Source organism: Sus scrofa, chromosome 3, assembly GCF_054392235.1.
Source record: "Sus scrofa isolate SSC_HxYL_T2T_F1_AM1 chromosome 3, Sscrofa_HxYL_maternal_Yorkshire_Landrace_v2.0, whole genome shotgun sequence".
Lineage (NCBI taxonomy): Eukaryota > Metazoa > Chordata > Mammalia > Artiodactyla > Suidae > Sus > Sus scrofa.
The window spans coordinates 144,568,139-144,595,860 of record NC_139385.1 but is presented as its reverse complement, the minus strand read 5'-3'; the positions used below and the strand labels follow the sequence as shown (position 1 = coordinate 144,595,860).

Genomic DNA, 27,722 nt, shown 5'->3' with positions numbered 1-27,722 from the left:
CGCATCCCCCAGAGCCCACACTCACGCGGCATCCACAGAGCGTGCAGGGGTCCCGCTTCCACTGGGTGCCGTCCGCGTGAGGCTCGCCGTCTGCATCCACACACTCGGTGCTGAGCCGAGACTCGAGTGTCTTTATCTGCAGCGGAGCAGAAGTGTGTGTCGGTCACCAGGACAAGGTGGGCGGCTGGGCAGCGCCCCTGCCCTGTCCGTCAATGGTGCCAGACGACGAGCAGAGGCCGAGGGGAGTGTTTGTTTGTTTTTCCCTTTTTTTCCTTTTTAGGGCCACGCTTGCAGGACATGGAGGTTCCCAGGCTAGGGGTCAAACTGGAGCTACAGCTGCTGGCCTGCACCACAGCCACAGCAACGAGGGATCCGAGCTGCATCTGCGACCTACACCACAGCTCACAGCAATGCCAGATGCCCAAACCACTGAGCAGGAGCAGCGGTCAAACCCACATCCTCACGGACACCAACTGGGTCCTCAACCTGCCGAGCCACAATGGGAACTCCCCAAGGTGAGTATTTCTAAAGGGCTTTCATGGAACGTCAAGTTTACTCATCAGGCAGCTGGCAGCTGCCCACCCAAGGCTCTATGACAGCAGCCTGGCCCCCTTGTCTGGGGCCGAAGTGCACAGACCACAAATACAGTGCGGTTATCAGGGGAGGGAGGAGCCTTGGGAAGAAATAAAGATGCCGGGGGACCAACACGCTCTGCGCCAGGTTCTCAAAGGGATGCTGGGCTGTGACGGCCGCTAACCCCGACGGCACGCCGTCCCCTGCATGGGGGCCTCCCTCTCGCCGGGAGCCGGTGACAGGGCGAGAGGCTGGAAGCCCGTGGAGTCTGCGCGGCTGTGGGGCAGCAGCCCGGCCTCGTCCCAAGTAAACCGCCCCCTCACTCAAATCGTCCTCCCTGGGGTTTTCAGGATCTGCACTAACTGATGCCTCGGGGCTGGAACAGGCTGGGCTCACGGGCACTGAGGCATCGGCTGCCCTGTCCAGCCTCCGTCCCGTCTTGGGTCCATCTGCCCCATCCGTGCAGTGACCAAACCCCAAACCCCACCCTCCACTCGCTGGCAGACTCTGGGGGCCTCGGCGCAGCCAGCTGGCCCGGGGCCCTCAGCCCCTGAGATTCGCGTGGTTTGTCTCCAGCCCCAGGCCAAGGGGCCGCGTCCCCCACCCTGAGCCCAGCAGGGCCAGGCCCCCTCCTCACCTTCCTCCCCAACCGAGGCAGAGTTTGTCCACTGTCAGCACCCAAGGCGCTCACCCCTGCCCCCAGACCCCCAGGCAGGAGAAGCGATGGGCAACCACAGGGCAGATGGGGACGGGGCCCGAGCCCCTCTCCAGGGGGCTGAATAGACACAAATGTGTCCTGAGCAGAGACTGAGGCTTCCAGAAGCAGGAAGGGGCCGGTGCCACAAGGCCCCGCTCAGGGGCCCGCCGCTGGGAAGTCCGACAGCATCAGAAACCCCGCGACCACGACCTGCCAGGTCTGCACCCTGCTCGCTCGCCTGCGATGTCCCTCTCCGCTCCCGCACACGCGGAACGACAGAGCCCTGGCCCGGTCCGGGCGAGGAGCAGCGAGCAGCGCTGTCTGCCAACCCTGCCCTCCCAGGAAGCGCGGCCGTGCCGGGTCCTCCCGCATCCCAGGGCCCTGACCTCCTGCAACGCCTGGCCCTCCCCGGGGGCAGAGGGGTGACGTCCTCTCCAAAAAGGCAGGACCTGTGGTTCCCAGGCAGCGTCGCCCTGATCCCGAGCCTCTCGCAGCCTGTGGGCCGCGTGGCCTGTGTTCTGGGGGCCCCGCCCCCACAAAGGCCCTGCTGGCAGCCCACTGCCGAGGGTCCCGGTCCTGGGACGCCCTAGGGCAGCTGGGTGTGGCCTGGCCGGAGGGCAGAGACACCAGCAATGTCCCTGGGGCGGCAGGACGCGCACGGGGTCCCGGCAGCCCCTCCCTGCCCCTCGCGGGAGAAACCAGGGCTGGAGGGGAGTCGGGCGAGAGGCGGGCGCGGAGCCCCACCTGCCTCCTGAGCTCCGCGATGGTCTTCTGCACTTCGAGGACGAACTCCCGGACGTCACCGGTGCCTGGCACCTGCGGGCGCTCCAAGGAGGTGGCCGTGGCATTGCTGAGACGCATCCCGGGCTGCTTGCCTCTGCTGGGGGAAGCGATCGAGGCTCAGCGACACGGCCCAAGGCACGTGGCTCCCGAGGCCTGTGCGCGGCCACGGGGGACGTCCCTGAGCCAGGGACAAGGTCGCAGGGCGCAGGCCTCCCAAGTACCTTGGCATCTTTGCAGGCCCCGCCTCCCTGGCCGGCCCGTCCTCCTGGTAGCTGAATTCAAGGGACCGCCTGCCGCGGAAGTGGTAGGAAAACGCGTTGAACTGGCCCCTGGTTCTGCAGTCTGAGAGCAAGGTGCAGACACGTTAGGGCGGCCACTCTCACGGCGGGGAGATTGCGAGCATCTTGGCAAACAGCACTGCCTCTCCCGCAGGACAGAGCGGACACTCAGGCCGGCTGGGGCTGGGGGGCGGCCGCCGGCTGGGGCTGGGGGGCGGCCGCACTCCCCGCCTCCCCCGAGAGCAGCCTGCATCCCTGCGACCTCCTGAGGCCCCCAGCGCAGCTTCTGGGCCGTGCGCTGCCGTCCTGCCCCACACAGGAGTCTCCCAACCACGTCAGTAATTCCGACCATTAGCTCCAACCCGTGTGCCTGCGTGTGTCTTCTTCCCTCTGGACTCACCAGCCCCCACAGAGGGGCTGAAAGTCACAACTCTGGGCAAAAGGGAGCAACCGCAACCCCCGAGGAGCGGCTTCTGAGGTTTCACGTGTGTGCTGCTTCCACAGTCGGATTAAACAGATACCGAGGCGACTGAGGGTACAGCTCAAGAAAGTCTGCGAGGAGCCTTTTATAAACGAGGAACTGAAAAGTCAACAGCAATCGACAGGGGGTCTGCTCACGCATTAACTCGTTTTATTCTGCTATTTTCTAGATACGGCTTTGAGCTAAAATAAAACAGATGCAGCCTATAAAGCATTTTTCAGCTTAGGGCCATGCCTGCTCTTTTAAAGGGAGAAATACTCAAATGAAAGGATGTCAGAAACCGCTTCAAGTGCCTAAATCTCTCTACGGGTCCCGCCGACAGCAGCAAGGGCTCTGAGATGTGATACAAAGGACAGAGCCTGGGTCCAAGGTCCAGTCTCTCCTCGGACTTTGGATTTGTGGAGCAAAAAACAGAGGACTTGTCTCTGCTCCTTCCTAACCATCACAGGGAATCTGGCAAAGTTGTCAACAATGCAGCTTCTGCATCTGAAAAGAGGCACTGGCTTTTCTCAAGGATGTTCGGCGAGAACAATCTCCTGCAGACACAAGAATCAAGCTCCCGCCAGACGTGTGAAAACGTGTTGTGACCTTGATAAACCAGTCAGAATGTGTTCTGAAAAGAAGCTAAAACAAAACAAGCTCCCCCCACTTCCGCAGCAGGCGCCTCAGGGCAGGTTTCTCTGGCCATTGGAGACAATTAGAACACGTGGCGGCCAATTTCAGAAACGGCATCTGAGTCTGACACGCTTCTTGTTGCCCGCGTCTCTGCAGCTGCAGATTCGCAGGCTCTAAACCAAACCCGCCGGCTTCTGGGAAAGCCGAGGAGCACACCGCCCTGAGATGGTGTTTCCTGCTGCTTTCACTTGGGATCGCCGCTCTCCCCCTAGGTCCTACCCCTTGGCGTGAGGAAGTCTGCAGACTCATGACTGTTGCAGGTTCCGTGGGGTCCACGGTGTGGACCCACCGCTTTGCAGGACCCCGCGAGGGCCGCCTGCTTCGCTTCCGTTTCCACTGCCAGGCAGGCTCCCGCAGCTCCCGCAGCTCCCCCCAAACCACCAGTGCGGGGACCGGACGCCCACCTTCACAGCAGTCCTGCCACACGCGGAGGTCCATCCGGGGGACCTCGGCACAGCTGCTGTACCCGTGGGGGAACTCGGCCACGCGGAACACGTCCCTCTGCACACGCGTGATGTTGTCGGCATTGTCGCACAGGATCCTGGCCAGCGACGTCTGCTTGATCTGGGTGAGCTGGGCGGGGGAGAAGACCCCCGGGTTCTCATACCACAGCCTGCGTCCCGAACAGGAACAAGGTCAGAGCGCGCGGGGGCCGGCCACACCCGGCCTCGACTCGGTGTCGGCAACTCCACACAGATGGCAGGGGGTCAATTAGGCGCCACTGAAAACGGACCCGAGGCCGCCCTAAGCCACTTAGGAAGCAAAGACCGAGACACCCGGACGAAAACCAGCAGAGGCCACTTTCGAGAACACTGCCCAGCAGGCGGCCGCCCGCGGAGTTACCTGGTGGCAGGTGCACCTGCACGTACCTGTCCCCGTCTCGTAAGCGCTTGAACTGTGTGCTCAGCAGACACATCAAGGTGGGCCCGAGGCGGCTGCCGGGGACCAGGTCCTCCACCATGAGGGCCGGAAACAAGTCGATGTTGAGAGGGGAGCCGTACAACCTATGAGAGGGCAGAGAGCCACGTGGCACAGAGAGCACGGCACTCACCAAAAACCCTCCTCCCCTTCTCCCTCCCCAAGTGACGCCACTCGGGCCCTAACGGATAAAATGCACTGTTATTTCTTTCAAGCATCCATCTGTTACATTTTAAAGAAATTTTCCTACTCTGTTCATATAGATATGATAGAAGACACACATGTATTTATTACACAAAGTTTAGAGAAGCCAGGAAAACTCAAGGAAGGAAATTAGGAGCATACCTTCTGACTATTCAGAGACTTGGCATCCAAAAGCACACCTTTCTGATCTTTTTGTGGTAGAGACAGATGAAGAATAAGCTACATACAGGCAAAGACAAGTTCTCAAAACAGAACTGGGATCCTACCATATGTTGAAAATGTATTTGCTATGAAGACACATTTTACTAAGTACAAATAGTACCAAAGATTAAAACAGCACGGTTCAAATGGTCAAAAACAGACTTTTTCATCAAATTCTTCCAGTTCCGTAGAAACCCACATGTAGAAGTAAGGCACTGACAAGTCTGCTGAAGCCCCTCGGACCTAATCCTTCCTGATTCCCGGGGCCCACCAGACAACAGACGAGGGCTGAGCCTCCAGTGCCACCCAAGCCGAACTGGGTCTTCTGAGCGCGTCCTGTGGCCAAGGCACCATCCACCTCCTTGGGACAAAGGTGCTGGCGGTGGACAAAGCCTGCAACCTCATCCTCGGCCCTGCTCAGCACAAAGCTGCTGCAAGGCCATCTGGTCCTTCCAAGGACACGCTCGCCACACTCTCCAAGTTCAAGGATGTTCACACTGAATTTTAGCTCAGATGGAAACACAGTCAGTCACGAAGAGCCTTGCAGGTGCGGTTCTTTGCCTAGGCGGTCTTTTCCCAAAGCAGACACCCCATTGCCGGGTGGGGTTCCCTCTCTGCCCCCACCCCGACTTATCAGCCAGCACAGGCAGCCCCCCACCTCGTGCTGGGGTGCCGACCTCAGACTGAGACCAGGCACCCACCTGCTTGCAGCCTCCCAGCCCAGGCTTCATCCCCACCCCACCACGTGCTCCCAGAGACGGAAAGAATTCAGACCAGGCGCCGCTGAGACAGGTGCCACCACATGATCCCTTAGGCCCCATCCAAAGCCTCTCTTTCCCTGATGACAGTGGGGGCACGCAGTGTCATGTCATCACCCTTCCCAGGCACCGGGTGAGTCAGATAGGACACGGAGGAGGGTAAACCCGTGCCTCTTGGGGGGGCAGCTCAGGCCGTCTCCCCTGGGCCTCCGGCACTGGAAGCCTTGACGGCCCGTAGCACTGAGCTGGGAGCCAGTGGCTTCCAACGGTTTGAAATAAGTGGAGCGAAGAGGCAGATCACTGGGGAAAAGACCGCCTCAGTCTGGACAGGAAGAGGCAGGGTAGTTCAGCGTAAGAAAACACACAGAGGGCAAACACCAGCTGGCAGCCACCCCGCCCCTAGCACAAAGGTCCCGAACCGGGAGAGAGATGGAAGAGAACCGACGTCCCCTGCAACCCACGACAGTTATGTACGAGTTCCCTGGCGGCCCGGCAGTTAAGGGCACCGTGCTGTCACTGCTATGGCCCCGGTTTCATTCCTGGCCCAGGAACTGTCGTGTGCCAAGGGTGTAGCCAAAAAGAAAAATGTTTTTTAAAAAGGCTGTTACTGAAGCAAACACTGGAACATGTTAAACTTCGTGTAAAAGCATCGTGGTCGCTCTTTCACAACCTGTACGAAGTTGTGAGTAAAGAGGCATTTTCTCCAGATGGCGCAGCCCGGCCCCGAGGAGAGCACGCCTGACGTCGGTGTAGCTGCGTGGCTTAAGAACGAGTGATTCACCTGCCAGTGCACAGAAGAGGCCAGAAAACACCCGAAGTGAGGCTTTACAAGACAGTACTTTTCTCCCCTTTTAAAAGAATTCTTTCGAAAGCAAAAGAGCACACACGGTGACTATACGGTGACCCGTGGCCTTGAACTACAAGAGCTCACAGTGGAAAAGCCTCAGTGAGTGGTCGTCTCCACCGAAGACCACTCTAAGAAACCGGACGGAATACCGTGAAGACGGAGCAAAGGCAAAGCGGCCACGAGACGAGAGGGCAGTGGAGCCCTCGGAGAGCCCGTGTCAAGGCAGCGGTGGGAACAAGGAGGGTCTGGGAAGGGGGCTGGTGAAGGCAGGAAGCCCCCGCTCCAGGGGCACCCCCTGCAAATCCAGGCGCAAAGCCAGCAGCCACCCACCTCGGGCCATCCGACCCCCGCGTGCGCGCTCACGCCCCGCGCGTGCTCACCGCCGCAGCTTCTCCCGGATCTCGGGGTTCTTGATCTCGTTCTTCAGGCCCTCGAAGGTGTGCGCAGCCGAGAGGTTGCAGTAGGCGCGGAAGTCGTGGTAGGGCGGGATGCCGTGGTCGCGGCCGCGCTGGATGTTGATGGCAGCCAGGTCCAGCGCCACGGTGTGCGCCATGGAGAAGAGCCGCTCCGTGAGCTCCGTGTTCAGCAGCTGCGACGGCACACGCATCTTCCCTGCCACGCCGATCAGGCCGCGCAGCAGCGGGTCGATGCCACCCTCGTTCACGATGCGGAACGGGGAGAAGAAGGCCTTGTGCAGCGGCACGTGGCCGTGCGCGATGGGCTGGAAGTTCTCGTCCAGCCGCTGCAGCACCGGGTTGATCAGCGTGTGGCCGAACCGGAAGGCGGCCGTGGCGAAGGCGTTGACGATGCCGGCGTTGACGCCGGGATCGTAGCCGCGGTACTCGCCCAGCATCTTCATGCCCGCCTCGCCCAGCACCTTGGGCAGCCAGTGCTGGTAGGTGATGTGCTGCACCTGTGCCCCCACCACCTTGCGGGCCTCGTGGTAGATGGTGTCGCCGTCCCAGTGCGGGTTCAGCGCCAGCAGCTCGGCGGCCACACGGTTGTGCTCGCGGAACCACAGCGTGTGCATGCTGGTCAGGCCCAGCTGCTCGTTGGCGCGGTGGTCGCCGGCCAGGAAGCAGGGGATGGGGCTCTCGTTCTCGTCCCGCATGCACTCGGTGGGCGGCCCGGCTGCAAAGGGCAGCAGCGGCTTGCCGGAGCGCTGCACGATGCCCTGGCGCAGCAGCCCGCGCTGGCTGGCCAGGTCGCGGATGGCGCGGGCCTCGTGCTCCGAGCTGCCGTAGACGTTGGAGGCGTCGATGTAGGAGGTGAGCTGGTTGATCTGCTCGCGGGGGTACACGGAGTTCATGAGCAGCGAGGTCATGCCGCTGCCGCACACGGGGCTGGAGCGCACGAAAAACATGCAGCGCGCCCCGCTGCGCGCCCGCGGGTCGTCGGGGGGGATGGCCACCGAGAAGCAGGGCGGGTCGCTGCTGCACGTGGCGCTGCAGTGCTGCCCGTCAGAGAAGCTGGCCTGGCTCAGGGCCACCACCGTGGAGTCCAGGTCGTGGTCCAGGAACTGGCCCCACTGCATGAGCATGTGCGTGAACTGCTCGTCTGGGGTGACGGCCTCCGTGCCGATGAGGGCCGTGGACACCAGGCGGGGCACGGGCAGCGGGTGCCCGTGGTAGCGCCGGCTGGGGTCGATGCCGCGGGGCGTGTTGAAGCCGTTCTCGTACACGGCCTTGAGCAGGCGCTCGAAGGCTGTCATCGAGGCGCCCCACATGGGGTGCTGCAGGTTGTTACAGGTGCCGTCATGCGTCCGGTACTTCTGGTGGAAGCACATGTCCGAGCAGTTGTTGACGCGTCTGTGCGCCGTGCAGCCCGAGAGGTTGGCAATCAGGCCCAGGTACTGGGGGGACACGAGGTCGTTGTAGTGGTAACCTGGACGGAAGGCGGGAGACGGCTCAGCCCTGGGCGAGAGGGACGCGCCGACCCTCCACCCCATGGCCGGGTTTCGGGACCCAGAGAGAGAGCAGCCCCAGAAGGAGCTGGCACACTGCACCTGCTCCCAGCGCTCCCGGACCAGGCGCAGGGGCCCACACTCCCCGTGGGCCACCATCTGGTCCCCTTATTTCTAGAGCGTCTCAGAGCCCAAGAGGGCCGAGTCATGCACACTTAAAGGAAACAAGAGTGGGCTCCCCTCTGCACTGGGCAGTGTCCAGAAGACCCAGGTACAGAAGCAACAAGGAGCCAGAGGTGAAATGCCCAGGCTGGGGGAGAAGCAATCACAGACCCAAGTGCTGGTGGGGCTTTGCAGGCACAGAACACAGATCCCAGCACCACCGGGCTGGGGCTCAGGCTGACCCGACAGCCTGCAGCTCCCACCTCCCCAGCTGCTCAACTTTCAGCTCCGCTAGGTAGTGCCAGCGTCTCAGTCCTGAAGGACAGAAGAGCCAACCAGAAAAACACCTCCTCCTAAAGCCATCTGGGCACTGCCCCCCTCCCTGCCCTGCAGAGGCTCCTGGCTGAGGCCCTGTGCCGGGGCCCGAGAAGGCGGCGTCACCTCCCACCCCTGCAGCACCTGCCGGGACTCCAGAGAGGGTCTTCCTAACAGCCACCCCCACCCCCCCGCCCCGTGTGCACTTAGCTGGGGAGGCAGGGAGCCCGGCACACACCGGTTCCATTGAGGTCGACCAGCAGGCCGTGTCGCACGTGCTCCTGAATCAGCTGCAGGGTCCGCTCGAATATCTCCCCGGCCCGGGCCTGCTCCACCGTGTAGGGGTCCCGCGGGTAGCGGAACAAGGCCAGCAGGTCATTTGGGGAGCGAGGTCGGCTAGCGGGCGATGGCGGGGAAAAGGGAAGAACGGAACAAATTAATGAGAACAGGAGTCACCGGTAGCCGGGACGGGTGCTGCTGCCGAGCGTTTCTGGGGCACGTTTCTACAGACACGAGATGCCGTACCTGACTGATCCCAAGCGGAAGGCAACAAAAGAGACAGAACCAAAAGACACTGAAAACGGATCGTTAATTCCACCAGTAGAGAAAACACCCCCTTCCATTCCAGCTTCGAGGCAGAGAAAACCCTGGAGCTGCCGGCACGGACAGACGGCTCATCAAATATTCTGCTTTTGCCAGATCTTGGAGCAACAAGCCAAAAGAATGTGTCCACGTTTTTCTTAAATGTTGTATTTTGTGAATCGCAGTTGAGCTTCTACTCAGAAAGGACCTGTTTTTCTGTTATCTTAACCCCCGGCAAAGTGGGCACCGATACTGCTTACGGTTTTCAAATTACAAGCTTTTTTTCATTCTCACAGAACAGGTCAAATCGCCAGGTCCTGGAATCGCCCGCCCCCCTTAAACCCCAGAGCCTGCGGGAGCGCGGGTTGGAGTTCCGCCAGCTCGGCACATACCTGTCGAACAGGTGTGTCCGCGTGGAGTTGATGGCTCTGTCCACTGTCGCGATGGCTTCGACAATGGACGTGGCCACAAAGGGGTCCCCGTTCCGACTGACATCAGGAACTAGGAAACGTGAGGTCACAGGTTATCGGAAGAAATCCACGCGAGAGTCGCACGGTAATGTCTAGACACTACGCCCCTGAGACGGGTACCTTCTCCAATGTTATTTCTGTTTTTCACTCCGAACCATACGCTACTGCATCACAAATTCTACTGGAAGCTGTTCCTGAACAGCATGGCAGCTGCAGATGCTTAAGGTTAAAATCACGTGATAAAGGACAAGGCAGCTGTAACTTGCAAGACTGCAGAGGACCTGGGAGGGGAGGGGCCTGGGGCGGGGGCTCCAGTGCCGGGCTAGGGTGGGGGCAGCTGAAGGAGACCAAGTGCAGGCTTGGGTCCAACTGTAAGACTCTGTGCAAAGCTGTGGACCGTGCAAAGCTGTGGACCGTATACCCTGCTGGTCCTGGAACACGCAGCGTGTGTCGGGGATGTGTGATTCTAGAACGGAGGTGACGCCCAGATGGACCAGACGAGGGTTCAGTGTGAGCTCTGCCAGCCCCACGCAGAGCCGGGGTCCATGGGGCTCCAGGCCACCGACCAGATCCAGCAAGGGGGAGGACCTAAGATGCCCGGCGGCGGGGCACAGGCCGCACGCCTGGGACAGAGAAGGCAGCAAAGGGGCCGGGACTCACAGCGGTAACTGCATCTGCGCTTCTGCCAAACAGTGACTGTAAATTACAGGTTGGAGAGCGTGGGCGGGAGCGGGTGACCACTGAGCCAGGCAGGAAATCCGGAGTAGGGAAAGCCACCCGCGTGCAGACCACAGTGGCCCGCAGAGCCTGGAGCGGCCGGGGGTGGGGCGGCTGTGCCTCTCTGAGAACCCCCGAACCCCCAGACTCCCCGCCGGGCCGGGCCCTGGACCCCCGCCGTCCCCTGCAGCCTCGGCCGTCTCACCGTTCACGCTGAGCAGCATGCTGACCGACGCCTGCCCCATCGTGTTCCGGGCCACGCACTCGTAGCGGCCAGCGTCCGCCGTCCCAACGTCATGGATGGTCAGAAACCCCTCGGGGCTGATGTGGAATTTCCCGCTTTCCGTCACCTGAACCCCATCCTGGAGCAGCGCAAATGGAAATAAGAGCAGAAGTCAGACCAGGACACAGAGGAGCTTATCCTGGGGGAGGGGTGCCATGCGTCACGACCTCAGGGACGGGGACGCCGCAGCCGCTGCGCTCAGCCCCGTGCAGCACGGAGAGAGCTCCCCCTGCACGTTCGGGGGATGGACGGCTACCGCCCACCGGCTACCAGCTCAAGATGCGGAAAAGCTCAAGACGCCCAGCACGCCCTGTGGGACTTCCTGGGGTCTTGGGCCGGGGGCACCGAGGGCGCCTCCGTGGGATGTGTACTGGGGTGGGTGGCGCAGAGCGGGGCTCCCAGTGGGGAGAAGACAGGAGTCTGAGCCGCCGTGGAGGCAGGGGACGTTCAGGCCAAGGGAGGAAACCAGGGGGGCCGAGGCTTCCAGGCCCAGGACCTGCACTTCCTTCCCGGGAGCCACGGTGCAGCCTCTGGGACAGGAGCCGCATCACAGCCCTCGTTTGTGCTGAAACGCTGGTGGGCGTCTCCGCACCGGTGTCACGAGAGCATCAGACAAATGAAACAACAGAAAATCCTCCCTAGTGGTGACGGGACCAAGGACCTAACACAAGGGGCTTCTTTGCTTTTGTCACCGAGAAGGACGTGGTAGGAGCATGCTCTGGGTCTGCCCAGTTTCATCTCCATCAGCAAGGACGTCACACACCCTCTCCCTTCGGACCCCCTCGGGCGTCCCTCCGCACGGGAGGCCCAGCTGCCCCGCCGGCCACGTGCCACGCCCGCACCTTGTTCCAGGTGATTGCGGGTTCCGGCTCCCCCTGCGAGCTGCAAGGCAGCTGCACGCTGCTGCCCACCTCCGCCGTCACGTCGCTGGGAACACTGGCGAACACTGGGGTCACTGGAAGGCAAAGGCCGTGCTGAGACTCGAGAACCCAGAAGACGCGTGATTTGACCGCCAGCTTCAGGAGAGCACAGCCCCCGCGCGGGTTGGGCCAGGCCGCCTCCCCGCCTCCCGCTGCAGCTGCAGGAGCCAAGGAGCCCGAGAGGACTGGGCGGCCGCCCTCCAGCCGGGCAGCAGCCACCCAGCCGCATGGCCCTGGGCTCTGGGGGCCCGGCTGAGAGACCAAGGAGCTGGCAACGGGGGAGAGCTGATCCCCCCGCCACCAACACACAAAGACCGCCACGGTCCGCCCCTCAGGACCAGAGCAGAGCCAGAGCCTGTTGGTTGCAGACCCAGGCCCGGCCCCTCCACAGGCCACCCCCTCCCCAGCCCAAAACAGGGAGGAGCACAGGGTGAGCACACAGGGTCCGTTCCCAGGGGAGCGGGAGCTGCTGGGCCCAGAGCCACCCCACCCCGCCCGGGGGGAGGTGGCGACCCCGCAGCAATGCGAATGGGCAGCAAGCCCCGTTCTGCTGCGATGAGCCTGCATGCCACACACGCGCGCGACAACAAGCATCCTCGCTGCTGGAGGGAGACACGGGGCCTCAGGCCAGGTCCACAGGGCAGACCAGCGGGAGGGGAGCGGGCCTTCCACGGGGCAGAGCTGGAAACGCCGCGGCACGCGCAGGAAGCCCGGCCCGACCCTGCTCTGCTCCGAGCAGCGCCCGCAGGCCCAGCACCTACCTCGAGCCTGGACCGTCAGGTGCGCCGTGACCCGCTGCGAGCCGATGATGTTGACGGCCTGGCACTCGTACTGGCCCTGGTCATGCAGCGCGACGCTCGAGATTCTGAGCGTCCCCGATGACAGGACCAGGTGCCGCCGGTCCACGGACAGCGGGCTCCCTGAAAGGCAGGGGCACCCTCAGCGAGGCGGACGTGCGCCTGGACTCAGAGGCGGGAGACAGGCCTGGGGGTCAGGCAGAGCTGGGGGTGGGGTGTCAGGCGAGCCCGGGGTCAGGCCGAGCCCAGAGGTCGGGCAGAGCCTGGGGTCGGGCAGAACCTTGGACAGAACTCTGACTTTGGAAAGAAGGGTCTCAGACCTTGTCCTCCCAAGTCAGGGCTGCGTCACCGTCCCCTTCATCAAAGGCCAGTGTGGGGGGTGCCGTTAGGGACCCACAGCACACGGCCCCACCCCCAGGCTCTCCGGGGAAGGCAGGGAGAGACAGGCTCCAGGGAGACGAAGTAGCAGCAGCCAGGACGGCAGGGACTCCAGCAGACGGCCGGGGCCCAGGAAGGGGCGGGGGCAGGTGTTCAGAGACAGGCAGCGCCCCAAGCAGGACCACTTCTCCCTGGAGGCCAGGGAGCTCTCCTCTCACTCAAGCTCCCAGGTCCCCTGGAGGGGACGCCTTGGGCGGCAGGGACAGGGTGACCGCCCCTTCCCAGCCAGGCTGCTGTCACCCCAGGGACCCGGGGCTGGGCCCTTCACCACAGTATGTGCCCGGCACTTTCCCACCCGGAGAAAGGAGCTGGGATCACAGCCAAGGAACTCGTGTGATGCAGCCACAGGGCCCACGGCGGGGACTGTGGGACTCGGGGAGCACAAGCGAGAGCGAAGGTGAGAGGCAGGGACAAGGACTCCACCCCCGCTTCCGGGAAGCACTGTCTCACGCCATCGAACCCCTTCACGGCGCTGATCACAGCACCGACGGCCGCGCCCAGACGGCCTGGAGGAGACCCTGACCCCGGCCTCAGGGACGGGCCCCACCATCCTGCGAGGGCTGGTGCCCACGACCAGACATCAGTAGTCCCGGGTCACCCTGGATGTGCCCAGGAGTCCGTGTGCTGGGCGGGGGGGGGGGCACTGTCCTGGGGTCCCCTCACCTCCTTTTGTCCAGGCGATGACAGGCTGCGGGTAGCCCTTGGCTTCGCAGTGGAAATCAACGGTCTGGCCCTCGGTGACCGCTCTGTCCTGCGGCGTCACAGTGAACTGAGGCAGAGCTTCCAGGAGGAGAGACGTGGCAAACACGTCAGAGCACAGCTTTGGGTGAAACGCCCTTTTCCTCCCCAGAGGGGGCCCTGTCCTCAGGAACGAGGGGCCGCGACCTGCCAGGACCCCCACCGCGGGGGCTGCGCCCGAGCAGAGCGGAAGACGCCCAACAGTGAAAAGGAAGGAGGCCGAGGGACAGCACACGCCGGGTGCGGCCAGCGTCAGGCCGAGAACCGCGCAGAAGGCGGTTGGTTCAGGGCTCTGCGGAGCGGCCTGCAAAGCGGGAGACCTGTTTCGGTTCCTGGAAGCCGACTGACCTAAAGATTCGTCTCACTCCTCAACCGGAGTTAGTGTCTGCAAATGGTACGAAATGCCGTCTAGCGCCGCCGTGCACAGCGGCAGGGTCCCTCCATCCTTCCCGGATGGAAACCACAGTCCGAGGAGGATCTATGCCGCGGAACCCCATTTTGTAAAAGCAACCACCGCAACCCGGAAAAGGTAAAAGCCGAGTGCGGTGACCGCACGTCCCACGTGCGGGCGGACTCGGGACAGGCGGCAGCGACGCGGCTTCCGCTGGAGCGGGCGGCGGAAGGGACGAGGGACACGACTCTGCCCCCAGACGCCGCCCCGGCACTTCCCCACGACGCCCCTCCGGCAACTGATTTCAAGCTGAGTGAACGCGGCATCGTGTCCATCAGGGAAATCAGACGTGCACCTCGGTAAGGCTCCCAGCTGCACAGACTCCAGCCCCGAGGTCCAGAAATCGAGCCGAGGGAAATCCCAACATGTCAGCAAGACGGACGAAGTCGGTAGGCGCGCGCGTTGGTGAAACAGCACGCTCACCCGCGTTCACGCAGACAACGGCCCCCAACACAACGCCCGGACCACGCAGAGCCTCCATTTGGAAAATAAACTGATCACCAGGTCTCACGGGAGACGTCAGGTGTGATGGGAGAAGATGAAGCAGGTTCTGGGACGGGAGGGCCAGGGGGGAGCCCCCCGGGGGCGGGGGGGCGCCGGTCCACGAGGGTCTCACCTTGGACGATGATGAAAGCCGTGGCGTGGACGCTGTCCACGGTGTTGGCCGCGAAGCAGGTGTACTCGCCGCTGTCCTCCTGCACCACGTTCTGGATGTACAGGCCGCCAGAGGGCGTGATGCTCACCCGAGGGTCCACGGGCACGGGGGTCCCGTCGCCTCGGGTCCAGGTGATCCGGGGGGGCGGGTGGCCCGTGGCGCTGCACTCCAGGGTGACGCTCTCACCCACCAGCACCTCTGTGTTCTGGGGCTGGATCACAAAAGCGGGGCGAGCTGTCCCAAGGAAAGACAAATTCTGAATTAGCGTCCTCCAGGTGAGCAACCAGTTCGGCTCACGTTCCTCTATTTTCATGCAACTCATTTCCCCCACTGAGCTCTAAAATAATGAAAAGAGGAGTTCCCGTCGTGACACAGTGGTTAACGAATCCGACTAGGCACCATGAGGTTGTCAGTTCGATCCCTGGCCTCGCTCAGTGGGTCAAGGACCCGGCGTTGCCGTGAGCTGTGGTGTAGGGTGCAGACGCGGCTCGGATCCCATGTTGCTGTGGCTGTGGTGCAGGCCAGCGGTTACCGGTCCTATTCGACCCCTAGCCTGGGAACCTCCACATGCCATGGGTGTGGCCCTAGAAGAGGCAAAAAGACAAAATAAATAAATAAATAAAGTAACGAAAAGAAATCTACTCAACTGCATACGTTTTCTTTTTAAAGAAATGCACAAACAGAAAGGGTCCCCTGCCTCGGGTCAAACCAGCCTGAGCAGCCCTGGCTGACCGGTCAGAGCTGGTTCCTTCTTAAAACGTGCACTGAACTCTACGGTAAAGTCTTACTTTTGTTTATCCTAAATTTATTTATTTAGTTAGTTAGTTACTTATTTAGGTCTTTTTAGGGCCGCACCTGCGCCATATGGAGATTCCCAGGCTAGGAGCCTAATAGCAGCTGTAGCCACCGGCCTACACCACAGCCACAGCAACTCAGGATCCGAGCCACGTCTGCGACCTACACCACAGCTCACGGCAACGCCGGATCCTTAGCCCATTGAGCGAAGCCAGGGATTGAACCTGCGTCCTTATGGATACTAGTCAGATTCGTTTCTTCTGAGCCACAATGAGAACTCCTATTTATTCTAAATTTATAAAGTCAGCCTTGTTCTTAAACCCTGCTAGTAATTCTTATGGGTTAAAAAACATTGTGTTTAAAGGGAATTTCGAACATATGGAAAAAAGAAACAAATTTCTCTCACAAAAAGAAAATGCAAATTAACACTATATTGAGAGAATATCTTTCAGCTCTAAATCCAGGGAAAACAAAACAAAAACAAAAAAACCTGTGCCCTTATCCTTGCATTTGTGTGCTCAGTATACGTAGAAGCAGGCGTCTCACACTTCAGGAGGGTCAGCGGCCAAGTCCCCGGACAGATCGCGGCCGCATGCGTCAGACTAAGTATTTCTTCACCCTCCTTTGCTTTTTACCCAGAAATTACTCCGCCAGGAATTTACTGCACAGACTTGTGAAACAAAATATGTACAAAAGGGGGGTTTTGTTACTGTTGTTTCTGTGAGTCTACAGCCTTATCCATAATTTCCAATCCAAAAAGCTCCCGAAATAAAATACTGATCCTAGCTGCTTTGTTTCCAAACCTTGATCTTTCCAGCGTGAGGCTCCGCCCAGCCCTTTATTCCTTGGACTATGAATAGCCGCCCAGTTTGCTACAGGATCTTCTGTGTTGACCCCAGGGCGGCAGCCAAGACTCTGACAGTACAAGACATGGATGTGGCCCTGGTGGGAAAAAATCCCAGATTTCCTAGAACTGCAAACAAGCAAAGGGTTTTGGATGAAGCCATATGGAGCCCTGAGCACAAAAGATGTGGGAAAGAAAGACTCCGAGTCCCCCGCCCGTGGGACCGGTGAGAGGCCTCGTCTGGCTGGTGGGGCCATACAGGCAGTCCTCGGGGGGGGGGGGTGTCAGTGCTGGAACGAGACTCCGGGTCCAGGGGTGAGGAGGGGCCCTGGCCGCGTGCACCTGCACGCGCTGCCACCGCTTCCTGGAAGGGCGAGTCGTCAGAGCAGGTGGGCTGAAGGCGAAGAGGAGACGGGCAAGAGAATTCTGTCTATTCAGCTTGAAGCCCCATTTACCAAGCATCTAGTGACAGATCATGAACACGCAGAGACAAGAGCCAAAACTGAGCCTGTCTCGAAGGCTCTGCAGGGCCCCGAAATTGCAAACGTGGCCTTTAAGAGCCTCAGAAGACAGAAAGATGGGCGCCAACCCCTCCGGGGGGCGGGGAGTGAAACAGGAAACTCTAGGTCGGGCCCCAAGGTGCTCCATCCCCAGGAGGAGAAAGAAGCAGAGAAGAGGGCAGGCCTCCGGGGCAGGGGGCTGTGCATCTGGAAGGAGAAGAGACCTCGTGTTGCTCTGCTGCTTCTTCACCCCAGGCGGGTCCTCAGCCTGCAGTTCCCCCGCCTCGGGCAGAAGGACAGTGATCCCAGCAGAAGAGCTGAGATGCAGGAAGGATCAGAGACCCGGAGGTGACCGGGACAGGCACGGCTAGGCCAACAGTCACGGTACAAAGGAATAACCACTCATGCTCAGGAGTTCCCGTCATGGCTCAGCAGGAACAAAAACCAGCATCCATGAGGACAGGACGCGGGTTCGATCCCTGGCCTCACTCAGTGGGTTAAGGATCCAGCACTGCCGTGAGCTGTGGTGTAGATCGCAGACACGGCTCGGATCCCGTGTTGCTGTGGCTGTGGTGTAGGCTGGCGGCTACAGCTCCGATTGGACCCCTGGCCTGGAAACATCCATATGCTGCAGGCCCTAAGAAGAGAAAGAGAGAGAGAGAGAGAAACAGGGTATGTAACTTCCAAACTAGAAGTCAAAATAGAAGATGAAAAATAATGATTTCAAAATAAGGCAAGGAACACAGAAAAGGTTGGATAAATAGTCGAAAATAATAGGTGGAATTTATAAATATCTTGCCAACTACAGCAAATGTAAATGGACTTATTTTTAAAGTCAGACTGAATTTTTTTTTTAATTTAGCTCCATTCTGTTTATAACAAACATTCAAAGTACATTAATATGGAAAGGTTTAGACCAAAATGATGAAAACGGTACAGCTAACAAACACCAATCCAAAGACAGCTGGATACATCAGAATAAATCAATTCGCCTGAAGCAGAAGCACCAAGAGAGGTGGGAGCGTGAGCGATCCCAAGTTTAATCATCGGGACAGGAAACCCCGCAAACTCGTGCGGCCCCAAAATGGAGCTTCCGAACGGACAACGCAGAGCTGGTCCTCGGTGACGCGTGGAATTTGGTCCTCGGCGACCCGGAGACGCACAGAGGAGTGCGCTCCCATCATCTGCACCACGGGGCCGGCGACCCTTTGCCAGCAGCCACGGAACGTGTGCTTTGGGCTTTTTGAGCCATAAATCTTTGGGTGTGATTGTGTGCCAATAAAACTTAATTCATAGACACGGAAATGTGACCTTCGTATAATGACTGGGGTGGTGAAATACTACCCTTACATTCCTCAGCCATGTAAAAGTGTTAAACGCACGCTTTGTTCAAAGTTCTTGGAAACGCGGGCAATGGGCCAGGTTTGGCAGAGCCCCTGGTCCAGGCTGACGGCTACCGCCGGCGGCTCCCTGACGGCAGGGACCTTCCCGTCGGAGGGTAGGAGACCCTTCACGTGTATCGTGTATCTTCGGGGGCAGCACCAACATGCTCAGAACAGTACCCTAAAGAAAGCGCTTATTCCTGAGACAGAGGCACAAATTCAGATCCAAAGACCTCAGATTCGGAACTGCTTGGCCGTAGAGAGACTTGCACTTTCCCGCCTAGGAATCAGCCGACCCGCTTCCACGGCGGCCTCTAAGGAAAGCGCCGCTCACGTCCCGCCCCCTCTGCCCTCTGACAAGCCCCACGGAGGTTTTCTGCTTCCTCACACACAAGCACAAGCCCTTCTGTCACCAGGAGCCCTGTCTTATCTGCGGTACGTTCACAGCACGTGACCTTGCAAAGGTGCCGGACGCCGTGTCGCCCTCAGGAGCGTCGCAGGGTTAAAGGCCTTGGACTCGGCTGCAGCCGACGCCCAGCGCTTCCCTCTGAACAGAGATCTGCCAGCTGGGGCCGGGCAGGCACCCGGGAACACTGGCTGTGCCTGGGCTGGGATTCAGCCAGCGACACGAAGGTCTCGCGCTAAATCTTGACCACGAAGCGTGCCCGCCGTTACTGCTGCCACGGAGCGTCCGGCAAAGCCCTGAGCTACAAAGCACGGGGGACCAGACCCTGGCTCGGCCCCGGGGAGGGGCCCTCACAGACCCGCGGAGACAGCACGGCCGCCTCGCTGCTTCCAGCAGCCACGGAGGCCTGGAGCCCCGGCGGACTCTGCTCCAAGGCCAGTGCCTCTTCTGACCACGCTCGACGGATCACCACTTCAAGAGTGGGCTTTGTAACCTGGTGGGACCCGGGCCAAGCCAAGGCCAAGGCTGTGCTTCCTTTGGCTCAGTCTTTTCAGATCAGGTGCCACTATTTTGCATATAAATTTAGATTCCTGGCATTTTAAAATAACCACTGCCCTGAGTGCCAGAGAGAGACCCCATTGCCAAACGGCACCAGGTGAGAGACGCCCTTTGGACGAGCGCGTGAGGGGGCTTCCAGGGCGGGCGCGCCCCCCGGGGTCCACGGGCCTCCAGACTGTGCTCCCAGCAGTGCTCACCTCCACTGGCCACTCAAGCAGGCCGCCTGTGGACCAGAGCAACGGTCAGGGGTCGCCTATGGCTTTGTGCCAACGCGGCCACGGGCACTTCGACAGGAGACGGGGGCGACGGTCTTTGCACCGGGGACAGAGGAGAAGGTGCGTGTCGGGGCGGGGGAGGGCGCCGTACCTGGAGACCCGAAGTACCTCAGGGTGACCCCCTGCGTCTTGGCCTCCCCGGCCACGTTCTTGGCCATGCACTGGTACACGCCCTGGTCCGCCTCCCGCGTGTTCTGGATCATCAGCGTCCCGTCGTCCAGCAGGTTCAGGCGAGAGTCGGCCGCCATGCTCAGCTCGTTGCTGCAAAGCGGAGACGGGGCAGCTCGGGCTCTGGAAGCACCAGGACACACCGAGGTCCCCGCAGGAGGCGTGGCCCCGGCAGGAAGGCGCCCCTCGCCTCCCCGGGCCCCACAACACCCCGGGGTGAGGAGCCCCCCTCAAGAACGTGCACGGGTCGGGGGCGGGGGAGGCCCACGTCCCTTCCGCTCCCCACCCCCCAGCCCCCGGGGCGAGCACCGCGAGGAGGCGGCCCGGGGCGACCCCAGAGCAGGAAGGATGCGGCAAGAACGCGTCCTCCTCCTGCTTCTCTCTCTCTGGGTGTCGGGGGCGGGGGTGCAGAGTGGTGCCGACCACTGAGCTCACGGGCCGCCGCGGAGACGGGCCCGAGCCCCACCCAGAAGCGCTCACTTGTTTCGGAGCCAGATGATCTCGGGCTTGGGGTTGCCCTCGGCCCTGCAGGTGAAGAAAACCGTGTTGCCCAGCGTGACGTCCGCGTCCTGGGGCTCCGACGTGATCCGCGGCCTTTCTGCGCCAAAGAGAACCCAGGCTTCCCTGGTCATAAAGCGTCAAGGGAACAAGAACCCGGAGCAAAGCCCTGCTGTTCGAGAGAAACTCCCACACGCTCAAACCACGAACTCCCAAAGGAAAGGCAGGCGGGCCTCTCCACGCAGGGAGCTTTTCCAGCGGCCAGTGTCCACCCGCGGAGAACTGCGGTGAGCGAGCGGCACTGAGCCTCAGACAAGCCCTGGTGATGACCTCGATGGACACCCCCTCCCAGAGGGCAGGACACACTCTGAGTGACGGTTTTTCGGGAAAGAAAGGACAGACCACGGCAGGCGGGCCGGGGGCAAGGCTGCCTCGGTGCCAGGTCCTCCCTGCCCCCCAGGCCACCCAGGTACTGATGGCAGAGGCGTCCCCCCTGTGCACCAGCTGCCGGTGACCGTCCTCTCCATGGACCAGTCACTTCCTAACAAAGGAACTCAGAGAACCGAGCCCTCTGAGCCTCCCTGTACTCATCCACCTGCCACGGGTGGGAAGAAAAAGCACACGTGTGCTGACGCCCCTGCTCGTGTTGCATGTGCACCCGTGCACGTGTGTCTGAACGGTGCCTTCACAGCACCTCAATCTCTCGGGCGCAAACAGTCCCTGTGGCGGTCACTGCGCAGCCATCAACAGGAAGCCCATCAAGCTCACCCATCCCCATGACTCCCCGAACCTGGGCTGTTCCCGTCCATTCCCGTGCCTCCCGCTCCCCATGTCACGTGGACCCCATGGCTCCCTCCTCTGCACCCAAACACCCGGCGCCACCACCAGCCTCTCTGCTCACCCCGTCACAATCAGCCCCTCGCCCTCTTTCCACCTGCCCCCTCAGCTGCGTCCACCTGTCCCCTCTGTGTCCACCTGCTCCTCGGCTATGTCGGACTCGGGGATTCTGGGAAAGTTCTGTTTCTCCATCTTCTCTCCAGACAGAAGCAGGTGGTGGTGACGGAGTGGAGGAGGGAGCCCCCCCCCACATTCCCCCAGGTGGCCCTGGAGGACAGGCAGCCACTAATGACCTTCCAGGACACTTGGGACAGGGCCACCATCCCCAGACAGGGTCCCGCGAGGCACTAGGTGCTCACGGAAAACCCAAGGCACCACTCCCTCTGCTCCCAGGCCTATTGACAAGGTCAGAGCCGGGCTGGGGGAGGGTCACAGCTGACTTGGGAAGGGACCACCCAAGACAGCCGCAGGGAGTTAACCAGACCGTCCCCGCCAGCAGGCTCAGAGGTCGGGGTCGGCCGCCCCTAAGGAGGGGTCCTGCAAAGGGGGTGCACATGGCTCAGCACTGCTGCCTGTCCTGTGGACCCCCTGCCACCTGACCACTCCCCGCCCAGACGAGGGCAGGACAATCAGAGGGCACAGGCCTGCACCACGGATCACGGCAACACCGGATCCTAAACCCACTGAGCAAGGCCAGGGAGCAAACCCTCATCCTCAGGGACACTGTGTCAGGTTCTTAACCTACTGAGCCACAAGGGGGCGCCTCGATTTTGCTCTTAATATTTAAACATAATGAGGATGCTTTGGAGAAGCGAATTTTAGTGCCCAAAGAGGCTAAAACTGAAAGAGAAGCAGAATTCCCTGGGCGTTTACGTATAAGGAAGGTTCTGCCCTGTGAGATCTGACTTGGAGCTCCTTCTCCTGGTTTCTTACTGAGGGGTCCCGCACGGGCAGTCCGTGGTCACTCAGCTGGACCATCTCAGCCTCTGCCCACTCTGGGTGGCCACCGCCCAGATCCAGAACCCAGACCTGCCAGCGCCCCCAGGACCGCGCCGTCCTGACGCCCGCACCAGCCCTCGGAGCCTGGCGGGGCCCCAGGCTCACCACAGTCCAGCTCTTCCGGGGTGATGGTCGCCACCGACCGGCCCTGGATGCGTCTAGGGTATTCGCAGGTGGCCGCGGCCTGCGCGTTCCCCGACCGGGCGTAGGTTTTCAGCAAGTCCGCCAGCCACAGGATCTCACAGTCGCAGCGAAGGGCGTTTGAGTCCAGCCGCCTGTGAGAGGAAGCGGCGGCTGGTGAGACCCGGGAGGGCCTGGCTGAGCCTGGCCAGACAGCCCCAGACCGGCCAGAGCTGGGGGGGCCGCAGACAGCGGAATCAGACCCCGTCCTGCCTGACCCGGGCCCGGCACAGGTCTGCACATACGCGGGGAAAAGCCACACACACAAAAGACGGCAAAAGGACTGACCGAATACCATGTGCTTGAGGTTCAAAAGCAAGGGAAGAATTCGGGCTGGATGAGTCAGGGAAGTTGCTCTAAAGGCACACGACAAGAGCCTTGGGTGAAGTCACTAATGCACAGTCCCCGCCACCCAGAGGTGCTCCTGGACGTGTGTCACACAGGCACATGACGTCCTGCATGATGTCACTTCAGGGTGGACACTTCCACCCACCCTCCGGGAACAAGGGCCATTTCTGCAGCAACGCCCAAGGTTCTGAGAACTGGTGACAGGGACCCGAACCCGCGGCTGCTCCGTCAGACCCATGGGTCTGTCAGACCCATGTGACAAAGGGGGCAGAGGCAGGGCCGGAGCCAAAGGCGGCCCTCGGGTGTCCAGCAGGTTCGCATGAGGCCAGGACTCCAGGGGAGGCAGGCCCAGGACACCACCGCCAGTCGCTGGCTCAGAGGGAACAGCAAGCGGAACTGGCTCTGCCGGGACGCTCAGCTCTCTGATGAGCACGCCCAGCGGGCTCCTCGAGGCTCCACGCAGACCCAGCAGAAGGTCCCTGCCCGCGGCAATCCCTCAGGTGAGCCGGATGCGGGGCCACCCTCTGCCCGGCTCCCGCGGAACTCACAGCCCCTCTGAATAAACAACAGGACCTCGAGGAACAGCAGGCGAGCAGGTGAGCCCAGGTGTGTGACCCTAGCCAGCCCTCCGCCGGCCGAGCTGCCGGGGAAGGGCCCCAGCTGGCTGCACGCGCTCCTTCGCCATCGGGGGAACAGGGTTCAAGGAGGCTGCGAACCCTAGGGTTTCAGATTTGAACAAGACCACGGCAGCCGAGGGGGCCCCCCAGCCCGCTCCGGCGTCTGCTTGCTTCTGGCGGCTTCTCCCCGCCTCCCGTATCTATCTACCAGGCCGTCTTTATCTGGTCTGATACCCAGGACGCAGTGTTCAGTTTGGCTGGGGAGTTCTTTATCTTAAAGAAAAAAATCGTAAATACTGACGGACGTCTGTGTCTGACTTTGCGGGAGACAAACAAAGAGCCACGCCGGGCCCCAGCTTGTCAGCCGAGTTTTCTATCTCTTTCTTGAGTCGAGTTCATTGTGCACCCTCAGTAATAGCTAACTGAGAAACAGTGGCCTTCGAGACCTCAGAGAAAACCACAAAAACGATAGCTTTGTCCATCAGCATCGAAACGCCTGAGTTCTCTCGTAAGGAATTCCTCAATATAAAGACGAATGCTTTTGAGAGACCCCAGAACGGACAGAATTCAGTTAAGTGCCCCCCTGAGTAAAAGGAATGGAATGCAGTTTAGACTCCGTCTAGGCAGATTTTATTTCTACCAGGAAAATAGGCAACGTGAAATTAAAAATTAATTTGAAGAATTTAAACTGGATTTGAAACCTGTCTTACTCGCCTACTAAAGAGTAGTTAACCTGTTGCCATGCTCCCTGGTCGGCCTGGGTTTCCTCCCTGGTGGTTTAATCCACTCTCCCCCCAGCGCGAGTCAGGCCGTGCTGAATTCGTAAACACCGGATAAGCGGATAACAGGGTCAGGGAGGCCCGTGGAGAAACACTGCACTGCAAACACGGCAGAAGAGGTGAGTTTACTTACAATCGCTTCATGGATTCCAAGTGATTGAACGTTCCCGGAACCAAGTACGTAATTCGGTTGTTATGCAAAAATCTGTTCAAAGAGGGAATAAGTGAACGCAATTGTTAAAAACACTTCTTAGACGCGGAGAACAGAATAAAGCAGTCAAATGAACTAGGTTTTAAAAACCAGCTCAGCGGGTGCATTGGTCTCATACACGTGAACTTGAGAACAGTGCTGTTTCGGGCAGAAGGTAACTAACTACACCCCTCCTCCTCTGCACCCCGCTTCCGCACTGACGGAGGAAAGCATGGGACGCTCCACCGAGCTGCTGCCGGGATGGACCTTTGCCCTCCGCCGTCAGCCAAGGGCAGAGCCCGGCTCCCGGGCCCGCAGGTGAGGGGTCGGTGAGGGGCCAACGCAACTTACAGCCGCTCCAGCTTCGGCAGATGCTGAAATGACTCTGGGTCCAGCGTTTCTATCTGATTAAAGTGCAGGTATCTGCAGACGTTTTTAAAAAAGGGAAAAAGAAACAAATTTGACACAATTTTTGTTGCTTTTTACAGATCCATACAGTTTTGCTGAAAACATTTTTTTCTCTAAGTCATTTCAAATCGACCCCTCCAGATTTCCATACATCGTCTGGAAAATAAATGCAGTCACCACGTGGGGAGGGTGAGAGGCACAGGGAGCTGGGTGCCGAGGTCCCGTGTCTGACCGGCCCGTGTATCCCAGGCCAAGCAGCCGGCCGGACCGTCTCCGACCCGAGGGGAAAAGCCGGGGGCTCGCTGTCCACGTGTGCGGACATTTCCAGGAAAAAAACCAACATAATCCTGGAGCTCACACCCGGGTTTAGGAGACTAACTTACTCTGCAGGTCACACTGGGTCTATTGCTTTTCAGAACACAGACCACACAGAATCGACTCCAGAAATAACACAAGGGAGACGGCACTCGGTTGCGTGAGGTCACGCATTTCCTCAAACATCCTTCCATTACCCAGAACATCCGGAACTCCCACTTCCTTCCATTTAAGGGGTCTCCTTACTTTCCACACTTTATACATTTTCTGCAAAACTAATCTCTTCTAATTTCCTTGAACACTGCTTTTCTCACTTGGAAAACTGGTGGTTCTTCCTTTAGAAAAACACGTAAGTCACCTTCTAACCGGGGCCTCTGCAGGAGCCCCTCCTGCCACACACTCACCCGCCCTACAAGCACACGGCTGCTTCTTCCCCGCTGCTAGGACCAGCAGGGTGACAGCGCCAGGGTGACAGCACCAGGGTGACAGCGCCGAGCAGCACCAGCAGCTCCAGAACCAGCAAAGCACAGGAACGGGAGCTCTTTCCACACCCCTCCAAGGCAGCCTTCCCCTTTCTGAAATGACTGTCACCTCAAGGTCCTCAAGTCCAGCTGCCTTGCCTTGTCCTGTCCTCTCCTGTCCCACCCATCCTGTCCTGTCCTGTCCTCTCCTGTCCCACCCCGTCCTGTTCTGCCCTGTCCCTCCCTGTCCTCCCCCCGCCACCCCCTGCCCTGTCCATGTCCTGGGCCCGCTTGCTGGGAGGACCCCCGTGGGAAGTCCGGGACCTGCCCTGCTGTCCCTGCTGCCCGGTGGGGACACACCTGTACCCACCGCCCTCCCTGCCTGAGGGGAGGCCTGAGGGCGGGGTGGATGGGCCTGGTGAGACTCACCCCGAGGCTGATGGGTGGGGCGGCTCTGACGCGGGGCCTGGGAAGCAAACCCGCACACCAGCCTGTCTGAACCTCCGAGTGAGACACACTGAGGGCCTCGGGTCTAGGCTCAGCCCCTCGCCCAATGCCCTGCTCTGATCTGCGCCCCTCCCAGCCTCTCCCCGAGGTGGGGGGGTCCGGTCAGCCAGGCCCCTTCCTCATCGGTGCTGCTCCAACCAGTGCGGACACCTGTTTCTGCCTCCGCTCTGACCGCCTCTCAAGGCCCCGCAGGGCGAGACGCTGGGCAGGCACAGGGGCCTCCCCCCACCCGGCCCCTCTGGCTGGGAGCCCATGCGTTGCTGGGGACCCTCCCCTCCGCCCTCGAGGCGCTTCCCGAGGGTCCTCATCAGCTCTCCGGCCCGAGGCTCGGCGGCAGGGACGCATACGCACGGACCACCAGGTGCATGGCCACCAACGTGGGCGACCGTCACACGGCCACTCGGGCTCCACTGCTCCCCTTCTTGTGCTTCCCGGACTTTGCCTCTTTTCTCCTCAAAAACTGCCCCACTGACCCCCTCGCAGGGCTGGATGGGCCTAGTCTGGTCCCAGCCCGGATGGATGGCGCAGGGACACCACGGCCCTGTCCCCTAAACTGCGCCAGATGCGGGAACATGGTCGGGGACCCCTGGCACCTGCCGTCCAGGCGTTCCCGTGCCCCTGCCAGGACCGGAACTCTGTGTGGCCCCCGTCCAGCCCCACCGGCGCCCTCGCAGGCGTGAGGAGGTGGGTGTTCAGAAGCGCAATCCCGCGTGTGCGCCCGAAGCCTGGCCTGGGGGAGGCCGCCCCAGCTCTGCCTGGGTCTCTGCGGCCGTCTCTGCATCCCGCCCTCCCGCCAACAACAAGCAGCACACGGACTCCAGCCCCTGCGCAACGAAGCCGGCGAGGCCCTGAGGGGATGGCTGCAGCCCGCTGGCCGAGGGGCGGCTGGCCGGGCAGATGGCTCAGACGCACCCCCTGACCAGGATTCCAGGTTCATCCCGACCGGGGCAAGGCGGGCCCGGCACACACTGCCTGGGGACACGTGGGAACGGCGATCTCCTCCAACACAAGCACGTCATGAAGGAGGCTAGTAAAGCAGGTGCAAAGATTCCCAAACAGGAAATGCCGCGAAGGCAAACAGCCACGCGCTCAGATCTGTTTACACGTCCCTTCGTTCAACTGGGAACCACGGGGACAGGGGCCCACTGGGGTCACTGCTCCTTGCACCACGAACGCAGGGCACAGGGCATGGGGTGCGGGGGCACCCGTACGGGCGGCTCGCTGGACGGACAGGGATCGGATGGAGGGGCTACAGCTTTCCAAGGCATGCACGGGTCCCTGCCCCCCGGCACAGACATGCATCGTGCAAAGGGCAGGCTCCGCCCAGCACTCCCTCCGAGGGCCCAAGGGCAGGAGGACAGAGGCACCGCGAAGCGGACGCGGGGCACTTACAGTTGCTCTAGAGAGGCAAGTCCCTGAAAAGCTTGCCTGTCAATTGACTGGATCTCATTCTTGTACAGATAGCTGAAACAAGAAACACGGCAGGTTAGCACACGCACGGCAGGCGGGACTCCGCGGGGAGAGCAGGGCTCAGCTGGTCCCTGGAGACGGTTCTCAGCCGCCTCAGAACACAAAGGAACGTGTACACAGAGAGTCCCGCCCCCCCGAGGGCCCCTTCCCCCGTTCCGGGGACTCTCCGACCGGAGACGGGCAAACCCCTGCTGCATCGTCAGAAAGTTCGACTCTGGGAGGTCAGCTCAGGAGTGGCTGACGAAGCGTTTGCTTCGAAGCCTGAAGAAAAAAGCAAACCCCTTCCCCACAAACACGTAAAGGGCACCGAATGTGAGCCTGAGACTGACCCCGATGTAG

General features: G+C 60.8%; 1 protein-coding gene across 14 annotated transcripts in view; it reads right to left on the bottom strand.

The window, feature by feature from the left end:
* The window catches only part of PXDN (peroxidasin), a 56,402-nt gene that overhangs the window by 2,615 nt on the left and 26,065 nt on the right, over positions 1–27,722 (bottom strand). For 5 of the 14 annotated variants that reach the window (XR_014842583.1, XM_085020034.1, XM_003125405.7 and 2 more), the window contains 19 exons: positions 27,306–27,377; positions 24,574–24,645; positions 24,166–24,237; positions 22,214–22,383; positions 20,255–20,372; positions 19,698–19,867; positions 14,808–15,080; positions 13,666–13,782; positions 12,529–12,687; positions 11,690–11,802; positions 10,770–10,926; positions 9,770–9,878; positions 9,034–9,191; positions 6,796–8,299; positions 4,357–4,491; positions 3,892–4,100; positions 2,275–2,395; positions 2,015–2,150; positions 26–136 (listed from right to left, as the gene is read on the bottom strand). Coding sequence is in view for 10 of the 14 variants with exons in the window: in XM_003125405.7 (XP_003125453.7) it covers positions 26–136; positions 2,015–2,150; positions 2,275–2,395; positions 3,892–4,100; positions 4,357–4,491; positions 6,796–8,299; positions 9,034–9,191; positions 9,770–9,878; positions 10,770–10,926; positions 11,690–11,802; positions 12,529–12,687; positions 13,666–13,782; positions 14,808–15,080; positions 19,698–19,867; positions 20,255–20,372; positions 22,214–22,383; positions 24,166–24,237; positions 24,574–24,645; positions 27,306–27,377 (3,976 nt within the window). In the remaining 4 variants the exon portion in view is untranslated. Of the gene's footprint in view, positions 1–25; positions 137–2,014; positions 2,151–2,274; positions 2,396–3,891; positions 4,101–4,356; positions 4,492–6,795; positions 8,300–9,033; positions 9,192–9,769; positions 9,879–10,769; positions 10,927–11,689; positions 11,803–12,528; positions 12,688–13,665; positions 13,783–14,807; positions 15,310–15,853; positions 19,868–20,254; positions 20,373–22,213; positions 22,384–24,165; positions 24,238–24,573; positions 24,646–27,305; positions 27,378–27,722 lie in introns of those variants that run through there. The other 9 variants (XR_014842585.1, XM_005662789.4, XM_085020037.1 and 6 more) reach the window with 5 other exon arrangements.